The following is an 18,542-nucleotide window of genomic DNA, read 5'->3' as shown; positions in this document are numbered from 1 at the left end:
GAAAAACTGGTAAAATATAGATGAAGTCTGGAGATGAGTTAGTAGTTATATATCAGTGATGGTTTCTAGGTTTTGACAATTATACCATGGTTAAGATGTTAACATTAGGAAAACAGTGAGGTATATATAAGAAATCTCTGTGCTATCTTGGCAATGTTTCTGTAAATCTAAAATCATTCCAAAATTAAAAGCTTTTTTTAAATGTTGATAATAAGACAGATCCCTAGAGCTGTAGTGAGGATCAAATGAAATAATGTCTGGAATTTGGCACCTGGCAAGGAATGCACCCTCAATAAATGGTGGTTCATTATCATGTACTCTCAGCAACTTACATCATCTCCCAGGAGTTCATTCCCTGCCTGCTGTGAGCAGATGAGTCTCCTCTCCCCTGCTACATGGAAGATTCTCTAAGGGCAATCAAGGCTTTCCTTTCACCAGTCACTCAGTCCCAGCACAGTCCCAGGCAAACAAAAGTGCCAAATAAATTAATAACTTGGATCTTGCCATTTGGCATAATAAGCATTTTATAGTCAAAAGTCCAGATCTTAACATTTTTCCACAAATGTCTCATTGCCTGGATATCAGAGGAAAATAGTCTCAATTTCAAAGTTCATGTACCTCCCCAGTAAGGAGGATTATCTTGGAAGAAAACAAATGACTGTCTCTATCCCTGGATACCAGGACTGGAGAGTCTCCACCCAAGCAAAATCCAAACCCCCGTGATGACAAGTCCCGTGTATGGAATTTCTGTGGGTGACGAGTGAATGCTGTTTGTTTTTTCCTTCTCCCTCTGCCTCCCCACCCTAACTTTATCCTCCAGGCAGAGAAATACATAACATCCAAGAAGCTTCACAGGTGCCTGAGAAAATGCCCCAAATCCTTAAGGAATAAACATTTTGTGATCAACTTTATCCCTTATCTTTAAGGGATGAATTGGAACTCCTCTTAGTTGGAGAAATTTGTTATAACAATTATACCTATAACTTAGGTCCTTGGAGTTTGTGATTTTTGTCAAAGGATTGTATAAGTCATTATTTGCATCTATAATACAATGGGCCATACACAGGCAGCCCATTTGGGAAGTACTGAGTCACTTCAGTGGTGGAAATGACTATGTTTTTAAGACCTAGCTCTTCAAAGGCTATATTATTTTATCTGTATGAACTTGACATCTGTCCCTTTTGACTTTCATCCCTGCAGCCTTCAGCATCCCAGAGGTGAATGTGGACTATAATGCCAGCTCAGAGAGCTTACGGTGTGAGGCTCCCCGATGGTTCCCCCAGCCTACAGTGGTCTGGGCATCCCAAGTTGACCAGGGAGCCAACTTCTCAGAGGTCTCCAATACCAGCTTTGAGCTGAACCCTGAGAATGTGACCATGAAGGTTGTGTCTGTACTCTACAATGTCACAATCAACAACACATACTCCTGTATGATTGAGAACAACATTGCCAAAGCCACAGGTGATATCAAAGTGACAGGTGGGTTTCTCCACACTTTTTGCATGGTTTATTGGGCTAAAATCAAATACAAATTAAAATCTAATTGGTTTAACAGATATATTATGTATTGGGGCATAGAAAGCTTGAGAGTCCTCTTCATGGAGAACTTGATCACAATTGCAGTTGGGACGAATTACATAAGACTAACACGAAACAATATTTATGGAATACAGGTCAAAAATCACAGTGAGGTTTCATCTTATAAGCCCTCTCATTGACTGGGTGGGGATAGATGCCTAGAGACCAGTGCTTAGGATTCTGTGGCCCTGTCTAACTCAAAAGGACTGCTTTGGTGAAGCAATGGGGGAAATGACAATCATTTGACATCTTTCATATATTCAGTTGGTGATCTATGTCCCAAGTCCCCCACCCAAAACTGATTTGGTTCTAGCCTGCCTTTGAGAAGACTTTCGATCTGAAGACTAAAAATCTTAGGATCCAACTCCAACTTATTCAGCCCATCTAGGACTGGCTCACGATCCCATTAATACTGGCCCAGCATTAATCAGAAAGCTCCAGATTGAACTGGCCTCCCAGACTAAAAGAGTAGGGCTCCAAGAGGCCCAGCACCCTAGTTTCTCTGCTTCAGTGTATAAAAAAGCTAGGGTTGAGCTAGTGTCAAGAAAATGTACAGATGGGATTATGACTTTTAAGACCATCCCTACTGCAGCTGAATTAAATTCAGTCTATAGTGGAGGGAGTATGTCAGGAGAACTGCTGTTTTATATCAAGCCCAGAACCAGGTGGAATACCTTGAACATTTAAGTGCCCTATAAATATTTGCTGAATTTAACTGAATAAATTATATTTTTGTCAGCTTACTTTTTAATTTAAAAGTATGTATATGAAAAGGCAACCTTTTTTTTTTTTTCAAAATAATTTGGTTTATAGCGTTCAAACATAACAAAAAACAGGGAAGTATTATAAATCTGATTCTTGTATACACAGGGTATAGGTGTGAAGCCCTCCAATCCTGGGCCCAGGCAAACAAATTCATGAGGAGCAAAAACCTGTTTAACCCCTTCAGTGTTGCCCTCCATTCCCACCCCCACCCCCAAATCAGCTCCCTCCCACCCCCAGACCAGGGATATGTCTAAACCTGCCCCTGGTCTCCAATGGCCCCAATTCATCTTAACCCTCCCAGCCCCTGCATGATTGCAATTTTCTGTTGACAGAATCACCCACCAGGCTCTGCCTGCTTCCATTGTTAAGAACCCCCTTCAGGGTATTCCCCAGCCATACCCTCTAATACTGTGCCACAGAGGCTCTGTGCCTAGCATGAACAGGCACACACCCATATTACCCCCAGTCTTCTCCTCCAAGACAGGACGAATGGGAGAAAGTATTTGCAAATCATATATCTGATATCCAGAATACATGAAAAATTCTTACAACTTAACTACAAAAAATCAAATAACCCAATTAAAAAATGCACAAAGGCCTTGAATAGACATTTCTCCAAGATGATAAACAAATGGCCAACAAACATATGAAAAGATGTTTGATATCACTAATCATCAGAGAAATGCAAATCCAAATCACAGTATCACCTCACAAGCGTTAGGATAGCTACTATTAAAAAACAACAACAACAGGTCATGATCCCAGAGTCCTGGGATCGAGTCCCACATCGGGCTCTCTGCTCAGCAGGGTACCTGCTTCCTCCTCTCTCTCTCTGCCTGCCTCTCTGCCTACATGTAATCTCTCTCTGTCAAATAAATAAATAAAATCTTTAAAAACAAACAAACAAAAAAAAACAGAAAATAACAAGTATTGGTGAGGATATGAAGAAATTGGAACATTTCGCATGTGTTGATGAGACTGTAAAATGTTGCAACTGCTATGGAAAATAGTATGGAAATTTCTCAAAAAATTAAAAATAGAACTACCATATGATCTAACAGTACCATATCTGTGTATATATCCCAAAGAATTGAAAGCACATTCTCAAAGAGATAATCGTACACCCATGTTCATAGCAGCATGAGTCACAATAGCCAAGAGATGGAACCAACCCAAAATGTCTGTAGCAGATGAATGAATAAACTAAAAGTGATATATTGGGGCATCTGGGTGGCTCAGTTGGTGGCTCCATTTCGGCTCAGGTCATGGTCTCAGGGTTGTGAGATAGAGCCCCAGGTCAAGCTCCACGTTGGGTGGGGAGCCTGCTTGAGATTCTCTCTGTGCCCTCCCCTCTTTCCCTCCCCAACCCCACCCCAACTCAGACACACACTCTCTCTTAAAAAAAAAAAAAAAGTGGTATATACATACAATGGAATATTATTCACCCTTAAAAAGGAAGGAAATTCTTTCACATGCTACAACATGAATAAATTTTCAGGGTATCATGCTAAGTGAAATAAGCCAGTGGTAGACAAATACTGTATGATTCTACTTACATGAGATCTCTAAAGTAGTCGTCAAATTCATAGGAACAGAAAGTAGAATGGTGGTTACCAGCAGCTTGTTGGGGAGGGAAAAGCAAAGGGAGTTGTTTAATGGGTATAGAGTTTCAGATTAAAATGAAAAATTTTGAAAATGTTTCATAATAATGTGAATATTGTTAAAACTATTAAACTGTACACTTAAAATGGTAAATATGGTAAATTTTATGTTTTTATCACAATAAAAAAGTATCTAATAAAAAAATCATACATATGAGAAAAAGAGAGCTCTTCCATCCACTATCCTAAGGAACAAATTGTTGACTAGTGAATAGAATGCTTTTAGTTGACTGTAACAAAAAACCAACTCAAATATCCCTAAGCTAAATGGAGAATTCAATAAAAGAAAATTAGTACATTTCATGAAACTAAGAACAGGAAGCACAATTTGGTTTCAGGAACTGCTGGAACAAAGAATTTAAATTCCACTGGGCTTTTCAACCCTCTACTTTATTCTCTTGGTACTAATTTAATTTCTTCTGTTTTAGTCTATAGGGCAGAATGTGATTCAGAAGAGTTCCTAGTTTTAAAAGTCTCTCTCACTCAAATAGAGTAACCAGAGTGAGCCTTAATCCCACAGTCCTATTCCACATTCTCAGAAAGGCTCCACTTGGGTCAGTTGCCCACACATAGATCAATGAGGCAGTACCTGATGGAAGGCCTTCCCTGAAGAAAAGGGGGAAATGAAGCATTGGGCATTTAGAAGGATAGGTGTTAACAGCAGTGTCTCAGTTCAGATCTCAATAAGTATCCCCAAACTATATAACTAATGCCTTCCAATGGAAAGGACAATAACTGAACAAACCACAGAAATTGAGCACACCTTTGATTCAGTGAGCAGATTCTTTTTCCATACATGCTTATTCAATACCTCAGGACAAGTGTCCCATGTATCAGTGCTAGGACTAAATACAATATGGTAGCAAGACATAGCTCAAATTTCAGAAAATATTTGGTTCCAGCCTGGCTTTGAGAAGACTTTTCGATCCAAAGACTGAAAGTCTTAGGGTCCAACTCCGACTTATTTAGCTTTGCCACATACAAAGTAAGTGTATTTTTTAAACAATTGGATAAGATGGCAGAGTTTACATCCTATGTTCTTGGACTCTACTTCTAATTTAGGTCATTCATTCAGCAAGTATCTATTGTGTGCCAAATACATGCAATGCAATTTTTAAGTCCAATGATATGGAGGTGACTAGCACAATTGCATAAATGTCCTAAGAGGAACGAATTCCAGTGTAGATGTGGTGTCTAGGGGAAAGAATAGTTAATTATTGACTGGCTGAGTAGAGGAGGCAGAGTTCAAGCTGGGCTTTGGAGAAGAGAATGGTTTTGTTAGAATAGGAAGGTATGAAGTCAGGAGCCTATGTGAGTGGTCCAGGGGAGAAATTATGAGGGCTTTAACTGAACGGCAATAGAAAAGAAAGAGGAAGAATCAAAAGCTAATGAAAAAAATCATCTTTGTGACACAAACATGAAGGACAAGAGAAAGAGGAAGTCAAAATGGGTCTGATGTTTCTACCCCGGGTGCTTAGGAGGTTAGTGATGCTAGCAAACCAAATTAAAATAGGAGAAGCAACATGAAGTTGAGGATTTGGCGAGGAGTTGGAGGCGTCCATCGTGCACGTAGGCAGAGATGTCCAACGCTTACGAGACATTACCCAGCATTTGACAGCATAAACTTCAACCCTCCTCTACATATTTCCCTCCATGAGAAAGGATTCTCATCCATGTAACCCTCCTAGGCTCTCTCGTCTCCCTTCTTCCCCTCCTCCCCAGAGCGGGAGGAGTTATCTGATTAGTGACCTTAGTAAAAGTTGGACACAAAGAGTTTGGCTCTTTCTTTTACCTTTTCTCTCCAGCTAACCGTCAGAAAGTCTGCTCCCCCAAGCCATGAGTTCCTAGAAGCAGAATCTGTCCTTGCAGCAGGAAGCCTGCCCCAGTCAGGTGCTGCCCATCACTGGGAAGGTCTGGGCTGCAGCCCATCTACCTGCAGATAAAGCTTCATCTTTTATTATCACACTTAACCAGTGATAAAGGTGATATTTTGGCCTTCCAATCGCCTCATTCTTTTTGTCTTACCCTTTAATTGGTTTAGAACTCAGGTGGGGAAAAGGGTATTACTTACTGGACTCTTTTGAACCCCAACAGCAGTTGCCCCCCAAATATTTACTGAATAATTAAATTTTTAATGGACATATACAGTGGCAACCATAAATCTAGATGTGGAACTCAGGACAGAGCTCAGACTAAGAAGGTGGGTTTGGAGATAGCCAGCTTAATGGAAGTCATGCTTATTGGGCTCGAGTGGGGTCCCTCTAAGTGTTACAGGTGATACCCGTTGGGTGCTTATTACATGCGAGTTCCTGTTGTATCTCAGGGCTTTACACCCTCAAAACAACTCTGTGAAGCCCATTATCATCTTAGCCTTATTTTCTAGGTAAAGAGAATGAGGCATGTTTAAGTTGAATAACCTGCCTAATAAAAGTCAAAGCTGAAATGAATTAAATGAGATTGGATTGTCTAAGAAGCAAATACAGTAAAAGAAGAGTAGTCTCATTCCTTCACTTCTCCCTTTCTTGGCTTCAAAATGGGAACAATACTTTCACATCGCCTTGTAGTAGTGTGAAACAAATGTAAAGGTCACTGCCTACAGGAAAAAAAATGTGTCTGAAACCAAGGACTGGCCATGACCCCTTATCCTATTCTTTTTTTAGTAAGCAGTAACAATCTCTTTATTGGTCTAGTTTCTCATTTGGCTGAGTGTTCATGGGAGGGGCTAACAGAATGGAACTTCTTTTGAAGAAAGAGAAAGCTCTGATTTTAAGCCAGTTACAGAAAGGTAGAGAATAGGGTGCAAAATTGCCCCCAAATGGGGGTAAAAAGTTGTATTAGAAACAACTTACTCTGTTCTTCAGGTACTTTTCTTTGCCAAGCAGCCACGTGAAGAAGACACCCCGTTTTCCTCGGTGACCCTAAACTTTTTTCTCTCCCTTTGCAGACTCTGAGATTAAAAGGCGGAGTCACCTACAGCTGCTGAACTCAAAGGCGTCCCTGGGTGACTCTTCTTTCTTTGCCATCAGCTGGGTACTCCTGCCTCTCTCCCCTTACCTGATGCTAAAATAATGTCCTCTGGCCGCACAGAAACATGCAAAGTCACTGGTATGACAGGTGAGACGAATCACGAATGGTGTGGGAATTGGATCTGTGTGTGCTGTGTTCCTAACAAGAGTCAAGCAACCTCCAGCAACAGCCTCAGAAAGAAACATTTGATAATGCCAGGGCAGTGGGCACTGTTCCTACTGGTCTTGTGAAAGGTAAATATATGTGAACAAAGAGTGTAGATCTCATCGATACACTTACAGCAAAAACAACTCTGCAAGTCAAATATTTGTGCAAATTCAAACATCTTTTCTTTTACCAAGTTATCTAGCCACAAGGCAAAAAGAGAAAGAGAAAGAAATGTTTAGCCCTGAGAATTCCTCTGGATTTCACGGTTATCTTCTAAAGCCTCAGGACACGCATATACTCACTCACACAAGTGACTTCCTCCTAGCCCCTCAACAAAGCTCCTACTGACCAGAAGTTTGACAAATGACTCCCCAGCTGGCTCCCCGTGTTGAGACTTCTGCCTGTCACTTCAGTCCTCTGGCTCCAATTATTGGTAGGATATTGCTCCCCGAATAGTCTTGTATGGAGTCTGTGTGGCTGAGTTCATGAAGCTCCAGCCAGCACTGCCCCATGACTCAGGGGCATACCACAGTGCATCCGGGCTCGCAACCTTAGAGCTATTTCCATTCCCCTCTATCCTTGACATTCAAGGCCCCATGACATTTTCCTGGGTTGTTCCCTCAGACCGACCCTATTCCAGCCTCCATTATTTCATACACCAGCCTAGTTCTAAAACCCTATACTTGCTTCTTCCTCTCCCTGCGTCCACTGATAGGAAATAAGATGCCCAAAAAAAAAAAAAAAAAAAAAAAAAAAAAAAAAAATATATATATATATATATATATATATATATATATATATATATATACCAATGCTATTTTCATCACAGCATTCCTTTGCTCTGGAACCTAAGGTGACTCTCTGGGCCCTCTTGTGTCAAAGTCCTCAGCCATGTGGTCACAGCTCTCTTTGAGTTTCTTTCCTTGCGCTTCCTGCTTCTCTCAGCTGCCTGCTCCGCTCTCTGGCCTTGCTCCCTCTCTCACTGCCCTTCCTGGAAGTCTCCTAGACTCGCTGGCAGTTCAAAGCCACACTTCCTTCACCCATTTCAATTAAGTGCTTCCCAGCTTATAGCCCACTTTCCCAGTGGTCTGTTTCTTCCACATCCCCTTGGCATGCATGAATAATTCATGATATCTTACACTCTCGAAGGCACGTATAATCCTTGCCCAGATTGTTAAGTAGGGCAGGCAAAGATCTGTTGACCGCTTTTCCTTCTTTCTCTTCTCCAAACACAACAGTGCAGCACAGAAAATGGATTCTTTATAAGGAAACCCACCGGTTCCCACCTCCACAGTTTTCAGCGGAGGGAGATTTCCCTGAGGAAATGCTCCCTTGAGGATCTCACTAGCAGAAAAGGAACACTTTCTTCTTTCCTTGATTCCCCACGACACTATAAATGAATTTTTAACATTCTGCAACTAGATAATCTGACCTACAAAGTACAGTTTATTCATCTCTATCTTGTATTCCCTTCAAGCAGTAATTGGCAGCCTTTTTTAAAAGCCATGACATGCATGTAAAGAATGTTCACTCACAGTATACATAGGTTATATACGATTATCAGATTAGCTACAACCCCAACTCTTTCTCCATACAACTACAGAGGCATAACCTTAAATCAATTTTTAAAAAAAAAAATAAGTAGATCATTATCATTACTTGTAAAACCATAAGGAACTGTGGGGGAAGGTCATTGAAAAGATGTGACTGTCAGTTGACTCATGAGCTAGACCCAGGTGATCAGGGGCTCTTCACCTCCACCCCTGTCCTTGGGACAAGGATCCCACTTGTCTGTCTCGCTCCCAGAGGCTGCTCCAAGGACACAGCCTTGAGATAATATTGTGGCATTGAGAACACCTTGCACAGTATATGTACCAAACCTAGTAATGGCCTCTATATTAACTTTTATGACTTGTAAGGATCTACTCGTCTTCTTGGTACCCAGGACAAGCCTCGTGTATAAATGACCTTTGCTTACTGAAACTGCCACCCACCAACCTGGAGTGGCCTGGAGTGGCCTGCCTCTTTCTTCTATCTCTCCCTGCCCTACAAGTAAGGGGGTGTGGTTTCAGACTACTCCCAGGGAGCTCCTGGGAGGGTTGCAAATCAAACCGATGCTGAGCACAACATTTTAGGTCACATACATTCTTTGGTTGGACACTCAAGCAGAAGTCATCTTTCTACTTCTACCCAGGAGACTGCTCCTGGCTCATCTCTCTGTTCCTGTTTGCTCTAAGCATGATCCCCTTCCTGAAGAAGAGACTCAAGCCATCTCTTCCCCCAGCAACCCATGGTAGCAAGTGGTCTTGATAGAACATCATCAAAGTAACAGAAAAATGAGAGCCCATCTCTGAACAAGAGATACCCTCATACAGGCACAGGCACAGAGACAACTGGTTCTCCATAAATGTTTACTGAATGGTTGTAAGGACATCCTATTTGTGTTATTTTCAGAATCCCAGGAATCTGCAGAACTATTTCACAGCAAGATCTGACCTAGTTTTGTATTTCTGGGGGGAAATGAATTCATGTCTAGAGGTTTGGAATGAACAAATAAGATCAAGAAGCAAAAAAAAAAGTCAAAAGCAACCCACAGAAGACTCCAATATGAACCAGATAAATCTCTCTTCAAAGACATATATTAAAAGCTGGGAACATAACTCATCTGAACTGGATATGTGTTAGGACTAAGTCCATTGCAAGTGGAGACAAGTGGATCTCTGTACCTCAGGGACCTCCCTTTACTAACCAGCAACCCCCGTCAGAAACATCCAGGGAGTGAGAGGATGGGATATTGCCTCTGACTTGTCTCTGCATCTTTATATTGCTCTAATATTGCTCTAAGCTCCCAGAAAGTTTTGACTTGCAATACTTCCACATTTTATAATCCATAAATTAAACCTCAGTAGATATAGTAAGAAGCTGCTAATTAGTTGCCACGTCACAATTCAGAGGTAGTGATGGGTCAAATAACTCACCTTTCCTTAGGATGCTGCCAAAAGTGCCTTGGAATCTCCTCCCACTTGACAAATACTAAAGAAATGTGGGCACGGTCATAATTGTAACTTAAAACATGTAGTTGGGACACCCTGGTTTCCAAATTATCCAAGTATCTTCTTTTTTAAACAAACCAATGCCATTTGATTTCTCAGATGACGTGCATCCTTGAATGGTCCGGGAAAGGACCTCTCGTCATCGCTGTATACGGCATTATGTCAACACGAAGTGTCAGGCTCCGACTTTCTATCTTGCACGGACAGCGATAACCTCAGCTTTCAACAACATCTAGAGCGGTGGGACTCACCCAGTGTGATTTTTCACACTCCTCCCCACACACAGCGGACCTCTGAAAATGTTTGGAGACAATTTTAGTTGGCACAACTCAGGGGAGAAGGGAGGGTGCTACTGTTATGGATAGAACCCAGAGATGCTGCTCAAAATCCTACAATGTACAGCATTATCCACCCACAACAAAGAATTACCCAGCCCCAAATGTCAGTCCTCCAAAAGGATCTAGAGAAGAGGGAACTAACAAAACCGGTTTGCTTCCTACAGATAGGCACTATCCTCTGCCTCTTTGGCTATTGTCTCAGCACAGAGAGCCAGAGCTCAGGCAGCCAGGAATTCCTGATGGAGTCATCTCTAGCAGGTTCCTTTCCCTTCATTCTAAGGTGCAAATTAGTTTCTGTGAGAGCTGCCTGAGTTCTATCTCAATGTCTCTCGCTCCGAATTCTGATCTCAGGACCCTCTTAGTCACAATTCCAATGAAGGAAACAAAAACATGTCCCCTCCTTGAAACACACAGAGACTTCTGAAAGCAGGGGCAGTGGAGACTTTTGAAATGGGACCGGGGAATAAAGCTTTGATCAAAAAGAATGTATTGTTCACACCCCTCTCCCTTTCCATACTTTTCACATGTTGAGGTCTGCCTTCCTGGCACTTTGGACCCACCAAGACTGTATTACATTTTGTTATAGAAAACTTAAGATTTTTGAGTTCTGACCATTCAAGAGAATGATTAAATGCATATTTCCTATACTGTTGTCTGCCTGGTTTGTCAAAGAAAGCAAGCATAAGATGGATAAAAAGCCATGGGTCAAGTTCTAAAGATTAGCAACTAGCATGTAACAGACCTTCAATAAGTGTTTGTTGAATGAAAAGATAATAAATAGGAGTGGCTGGGCCTACTTTCTTAAGGAAACTCCACAGGCTTTGCCAGCCTGCGGTGTGTCCATCTGGGAAAGATCTCAGTGGCTTGAGGCAGGTAACATTTGGGAGAACACATACAGGTAAACAAACCCATTGCTCTGCTGTCAAAAAGCCTGATGTTTGCTATTCAGGAATTAAGAAATTCTCAAATCTTAGAGGCGAAGGACCTCAAAATCATCTTTCCTAGTCCTTTCACTTTTCCGATGAAGATCCAGAGGCCCAGGGTGAAGTGTGTGTAACTTGCAGTCCTCAGATGACGTGACTTGCCAAAAATTGCACTGACAGTTGGCAGAGGGATAAAATCTATAGAAAATTTAATTGGCAAAGGGCCAATTCTCAGGGGACTTTCAGAACAACTCTTCCCTGCTGTATTTCCAGCTTGGTCCCAATCAGCCTTTTGCAAGAAGGGACCAGTGCTGAACCAAACTGAAAAAGCAAACTGTGAGAGAATAAACATTCCCAACCCAGGTTCATTCTTTGGCCTTGTCCATGAGCACATGGCAGATGCATTAGACAACCCTATTGTATCAGCTAAAGTGCAAGAACCAGAACATGACACACCACAAACATCTGGAGAAGCTCAAATCTGATGCCAGAGGCACATTTGACCAAACAAGTCAAACTTCGAGGTGAAGTGTCAGCTCCCAGCTATCCCCAAGTTGTTTGAAGATTTAAGTGCACAGTGACCTCAATCTGTGCACTATTAATAGAGGGAAAGGGTGTGCACAGTTCAATACTGCATAATAAAGCTTCTGCTTCACAGCATACATGGTAGGCTTCGGTTCTATTGATGAAACGGAATTCCCAATCTCCCTCCAGCTGGGGAAGTCTCCACACATCCCACCGGCTGCTCTAATTCAGACTGTCTTACAATGTGCCTGAGCTCCTGCTTCTTCTGACTTTGTCTTGTTTCCTCTTTCACATCAGTCAACTCCAGGAGTTTCAGTATGAAAGCCATGAGTGAGAATTACCTGTCACAGAAACAGAGCCTTAGCAATGCTCTCTACTGTCTTTTTTTTTGCATTCTACCTCCCCTCCAGCAAAAATTCTTTCCCTGTGAAGCTGTTTCTGACCAGTTTTATACAACATGATTTTACTCTTGTTTTTTGGTCTATTCACGCAATTTAGCACAAAATCGCACACTTTTTTGTCTATTGGTTTTCACTGCTGTGTACTTGGACTCCCTTGAAGATGATGACAAAATAAGGACGGGGGTCCAGGCAGGCAGCCCTTGGAAGTCTGCTCTTAGAAGAAGGTCAAACAGATACACGCAGGAAGCCTTGTTTCCTGAGACAAAGCAGTTAGATCGCAGCTTGGAAGGGGGCCTGCACTTATCGCTACAGGAGCCCCTATGTGTACTGAAAGATTTGGCTCCCCCAGAAAATTATATGTCTGCGTCTTCTAAAAGTCATAACTTGACCTTCAGTGTTATCTTACCGCTTCGGTTCAAATCTAACCTTCTGGCCTAAAGAGTATCCTTAGCAGGTTCAGTTAGAAGGTCCCTTACCCCAAACTCTAAACAACATTTCAAATAAGAAATTTATGAATACCTTGGTCCTATATCCCTTCTTCATAACAAGCCAAAAGTGATGCTCCGTTAATATGGTCTGTGAGCAGTTTCATAGCAGACGGAGGCCATTTCCCTTCTCTTTGCCCTCTATATTTGCAGTTACCAAACACTATACTACTCATGTGTCATTCTAGCGAGAACAATCTAGGTTCTGACGGATACAATTCCAGGACTTTATGGTACTTAATAGGACTTCAATTAATTGGTTTAGGTTAGCCATATAGGACCCCAGTGATGGATCCAGGCCTCATACCCAGGGTAGGTGAGACTAGAAGTATGATAGTGTTATCACATACAGGTAAGAGTTTCTACTGAGAGGGAGTAGTGCCCCAGAAGGAGCCAAGTCACAGCCTGCTAAATGAGGATCTAGGAGAAAAATAATAATTGTCTTCAGTTTCCTCTCCCTCCCCTTTTATCCATTTTCCCCACATGGCCCAATCAACTCTTTGTGTTTCCACCATTCTTTCCATTAACTGCCTCACCTCCACTGCTCAAGGAGGAAAAAAAAAGTGCTTCCCAGCCTCTAGCTACACATGAGAAGGTAATAATGGACAACCTTGGGGCGCCTGGGTGGCTCAGTGGGTTAAAGCCTCTGCTTTCGGCTTAGGTCATGATCCCGGGGTCCTGGGATCGAGCCCTGAATCGGGTTCTCTGCTCGGCAGGGAGCCTGCCTCCCCTCTCTCTGTGCCTGCCTCTGGGCCTACTTGTGATTTCTGTCTGTCAAATAAATAAATCTTTTAAAAAAATTAAAAATTAAAAAAAAATAATGGACCACCTTTTTCATTAGCTTCATGTCTTACCCTCCCATGAAGGCAAGTCTTTATTGAAATAAAGCCATGAGTGAAAATATCAAACAACAATATTAAATTACTGAGAGATACTTGGGATATCAAAGTGTAGCCCAGTGATTCTCAGCAGGGAAGTCTGGGAGCAGGGGATGCAGGGGCTTTTTAACAAGACAAGACATCACTCCCCCCACCCCCATCACTGCAGTGAAGAATCACTGTGTGACATGAGACAGATCTGAAGAGACTATGTTACCTTTCTACACATTTGACTACTCTGGAAGTTTGAGGTCAACTGATGCAAATAGCTACCTTTAGAGAAGGAAAGGAAATTGAGTGCCTCCTATGTGTCAGACATCATACTAGATATTTTTCTCATTCAAGCCTTATCCTATGTGGCGGGTATCACCTTGCCCCATCACCATCACCATTTTACAGAGGAGAAAACGGGCCCTGAGAGGTTAAGTAACGTACTTAAGATCACACAACCAGCAAGTGGAACCAGAATTTAAGCTCAAATCTGTCATCACAACCCATACTACTTCTCAAAGAGTCTGGTCATGTGTAAAAGTGCTATCAGAGGCTTAAAATATTATATAAATATTGGCCACCATGTAATTATATGTATTAAAATATGAGGAGGCATTGGAAGCTTTCAGCTTCTTTGCTCCTGCGGATTCGCTGCTACGTGTGACGACGGCTCTTCTGCCTGAGGGAGACTGGGATGTTGCCTCAGTTACACTTGGGGCCATTTTCCACCGCAGCCCCTCCCTGGGTCATGGAGGGTCTAGCAGTGGAATCTCAAGCCTCTCCTAACCGGTTCTGGCGACACCATCTTGTGTGTTCTCAACAGTCCTTCCGGGACTACGTCTGAGACTTCAGAAGAGGACTGTAATCTGCTGAGGTGAAGTCTTTTACAGTTGATCCAAAATGTCTTCTGAGACCAGTTTATATGCTCATTCTTGTCCAGCCTCAAGTACACCTGGAAAGAACACATTTAATTACTGTAAATTCTCCCTTAAATCCTCTAATGTTGAGCACTGGATCACGCATGATCCCTTCTCCTCTGCTTTTACATAATCAAATCTATCAGTTTTTCCACTTCTGTTTCTTCTTTTTTGTTGTTATTTATTTATTTATTTATTTATTTATTTATTTTAAATTTATTTGACAGACAGAGATCACAAGTAGGCAGAGAGGAAGGAAAGCAGGCTCCCTGCTGAGCAGAGAGCCCGATTGGAGGCTCGATCCCAGAACACTGGGATCATGACCTGAGCCAAAAGAAGAGGCTTTAACCCACTGAGCCACCCAGGCACCCCCACTTCTGTTTCTTCTTTTAGCACTTCTATTTCTGTATTTTAAATATAACCTTCTGCAACTCTGGATTATGTCAAAGTATTCATCTTTATAATACTTCCATGTTTTTTTTTTTTTTAACATTTAAAACTTTACTCCATCTTGGGCTCCTGGGTGGCTGAGTGGGTTAAGCCGCTGCCTTCGGCTCAGGTCATGATCTCGGGGTCCTGGGATCGAGTCCCGCATCAGGTTCTCTGCTCAGCAGAGAGCCTGCTTCCCTCTCTCTCTCTGCCTGCCTCTCTGCCTCCTTGTGATCTCTGCCTGTCAAATAAATAAATAAATAAAATCTTTAAAAAATAAAAACTTTACTCCATCTTAACTTAATTTTTGGTATAATCTGTGAGGTAAGGGAATTAACCACTGTTTTTTCAAATTCTCCAATACTATTTATGAATTAATCCTTACCTCCAAGTTTTTAAAATATTACATTCCTATACGTATTTGTGTTTGTTCTTGAACTTTTTTAAAATTTCTTTCTTTTTTTAAAAATATTTTATTTATTTGACAGAGAGAGAGAGACAGCGAGAGAGGGAACAAGGCAGGGGGAGTTGGGGAGGGAGAAGCAGGCTCCTCGCCAAGCAGAGAGTCCAATGCAGGGCCGATCCCAAGACCCTGGCATCATGAACTGAGCCAAAGGCAGATGCTTAACGACTGAGCCACCCAGGTGCCCTTGTTCTTGAACTTTTAAAAACCTTTGAGACCTACCATTTTAATAAGTCTATACAGGAAAGGAGAACGAACAGATAGTTATATGCAAATACAGTCTTCCCAGCTGGAGAGGGGTAAGAAAGAGACCAAAACAGAGGGGAAAATTAGAAATGAATAGTGAATGATCAGAAGGGACTTATCAGTTCGGTAACTAAACCCTTGTAAGAATCTGCCCAGGTGTAAAGGAAGGTGTTGCCCCTCTCCCTTAATGGAGCGAGCAAGGAGGAAACAAACTCAGGGTAGAGATATACCTGTCAGAAAAAAGCTTGGCTCCATTTAATTGCTCTCCCCACCTCACCCATTTATGAGCCAAAGTATTCTACTTACTTAGCTACCTTCAGGGTCAGGGCCAAGCCTGCTGTGAACAGAAATCCTGCTGTGGGCAAAAATTATATTGGGAGTCCCTGTCTCAATAGGACCTACTCCATTTGGTAAGTGCAACTATTAAAGAGATAATTCATGAAAAGCAGTTACTACATTGCCTGGCTGTATGACTCTGCTGCCATAACAAAATACTATAGACTGGGGGTGCTTAAACAACAGATATTAGTTTCCTCACAGTTCTGAGGGCTGGCAATCCCAGATCAAAGCATCAGCAGGTTTCATTTCTCCCAAGGTTTGTCTTCTTCGCTTGCAGATGGCACCTTCTCGCTGCGTCCTTACAAGCCTTTTCTCAGTACATGTGCATCCCCGGTGTCTCTCCCTCTTCTTATAAGGACCAGTCATATTGGGTTAGGGCCTATTCATATGACTTCACTTAACCTTAATTACCACTTCAAAGGCCCTATCTCTGACGAGTCACATTCCAAGGAATACTGGGGGTTTGGACTGCAATATGTGAATTTGGGGGGATAAATTCACACAGTGACACTGGCATGTATGAAAGAACTCATAAAAACGAGCTATCCGTAAGTCCATGTGTTGTGCAAGGCACATAAACATCGATGCAACTATAACAGGAAACATGTGAAGAGCTTTCTGACCAAGAATAGATGTCTAATGCTTGAGCAGCTGGGGAACAACAGAAGGCCTTGTCCAAAGAGCTACTGATTCCAACCAGGTCAGAGGATACTTGAAGGCTAGAGCACAATGGCTCAGCAGGGGGATGCAGCTAAGGGAACTGAATTGGCTAATGGCCTCCCCAAAACCATAGGTTACTGTTTTAAATGTTACAAAAGACCGTAGAGCATGAAAAGATGAAAAATAAAACCAGTGTGGGTCCAGTCTTCAAAGGAGGAGAACTGAGTGATAGGGGCAGTTTGGCTGCATGACACTAAACTAAATTGCTGAGTACTAAGCCGTCTGGGGGCTAGAGGGAGATCACCATCTCTTCTGTCCTGGGGCTCTCGGGACAGAAAATAGCCTTTTCCCTTTTTCTTCCCTTTTCACTAAAATCCTTTTTGCAGTCCTTGAAGATGGAAAAGGGCTGCGTGCTAGCCAAAATCCTGCAAAAGGGACACAAATACACTTACCCCTAGTGCTACTTAATGTAAACATAAAAGAGGGGAGGGCTTATTTGGGGAGAAACCTTCCAAGCAGATTTGAAGGAGCACAGCGAGCCTCTGCACCCTTATAAGAGTGGCCCGCTTAGGCAGGGCGTAGCTGCCCTAGACCCAGCAGGGCCAAGCGTTCAAGTTGAGAGTCGATACCCAAGGCCATGACAGTGCAAAGTGACCCTCCTCCTCAACAGAGCAGTAGATAACTCTAATGCTATGGGAGCCCCCAATTAAGGAAATGGCCTTGTTAAAAAGGGGATCACCCAAAGCTCAGGAGCTAATATTTCTTGTTAAGATTTACTTGTTTTGTTTTGAGAAAGAGAGAGAGAGCATGGAGGGGAGGGGCAAAGGGAAAGAGAGTGTTAAGCAGACTCCAAGCAGAGTGCAGAGCCCGACATGGAGCTCAGTTGCAGAATCCTGAGATCATGACCTGAGCCGAAAACAAGGGTCAGCTGCTTAACCTACTGCGCTCCCAAGGTGCCCCTGCAGGAGCTAGTATTCGGTCATTCTCCACCCAAGGGCTTTCAGGACCCTCCAGAGGCACATCTGCCCAGTCAAGGGAAAGGAATATGTATGATCCATTGTAGGGAGGGTGATCCTCGCTACATATAAATGTCATCAGAACACTGGTCCGTTGAAATGGCAGCATGAAGTGGAACTGATTTTCTTTTAAGAATTCCTAGGTAGGTGTGGCCACACACAGATGTGGTCTTTTAAGAGCCAGGACTCTGCAGGACTCTTGGGTTATTTTTGCATTAGGGCCCAAATGGTGATTTAAAAACAACAAACCACAAGAATACACTCTGGAGTTTCACTGCTAGAAAGTATCATGAATATGGGATCTCTAAATTCCCATAGGAAGGCCATCAACATCTTTTATCCCCAGAGCACACTCGGATAGCCCTCTGAGTTCACCAAGGGATGAAGTCTTTTCTTGGACTTTCCTCTCTGCTTCATGTGCTCATTTGCTCCCTGGAGAAACGGTGGTCCAAATGTTATCATTAAAACTATGAAAATAGTAAAAATGTCTCGAACATATATTGTAGATCAGATGTAATTCACACCAAAAGAAGAGGGTCTCTTTAGCCAAAAGATTGCATACAATTTTGATAGTTACCAAACAAACAAAAATCTGATGATTCTCAAATTTTTATCTCCAGCTATCATCACTCTCTCCCAATCCAGACATGTTCCCAACTACTGACCAGGCACCTCCAGCTGATGCTAACTCATTCTAAAC

At 42.3% G+C, this 18,542-nt stretch overlaps 1 protein-coding gene across 2 annotated transcripts in view; it reads left to right on the top strand.

The window, feature by feature from the left end:
• The window catches only part of VTCN1 (V-set domain containing T cell activation inhibitor 1), a 57,970-nt gene extending 46,754 nt beyond the window's left edge, over positions 1-11,216 (top strand). The window contains exons 4-6 of one of the 2 annotated variants that reach the window (XM_044239004.1): positions 1,201-1,479; positions 6,949-7,118; positions 10,331-11,216. In XM_044239004.1, the coding sequence (XP_044094939.1) occupies positions 1,201-1,479; positions 6,949-7,073 (404 nt within the window). In that variant the 3' untranslated portion in view covers positions 7,074-7,118; positions 10,331-11,216. Of the gene's footprint in view, positions 1-1,200; positions 1,480-6,948; positions 7,119-9,632 lie in introns of both variants that reach the window. The other variant, XM_044239003.1, reaches the window with a different exon arrangement.
• Positions 11,217-18,542: the final 7,326 nt, after the last annotated feature.

This window comes from Neovison vison, chromosome 2, assembly GCF_020171115.1.
Source record: "Neovison vison isolate M4711 chromosome 2, ASM_NN_V1, whole genome shotgun sequence".
NCBI classification, from domain to species: Eukaryota; Metazoa; Chordata; class Mammalia; order Carnivora; family Mustelidae; genus Neogale; species Neogale vison.
This window is presented reverse-complemented; position numbering and strand designations above follow the sequence as displayed.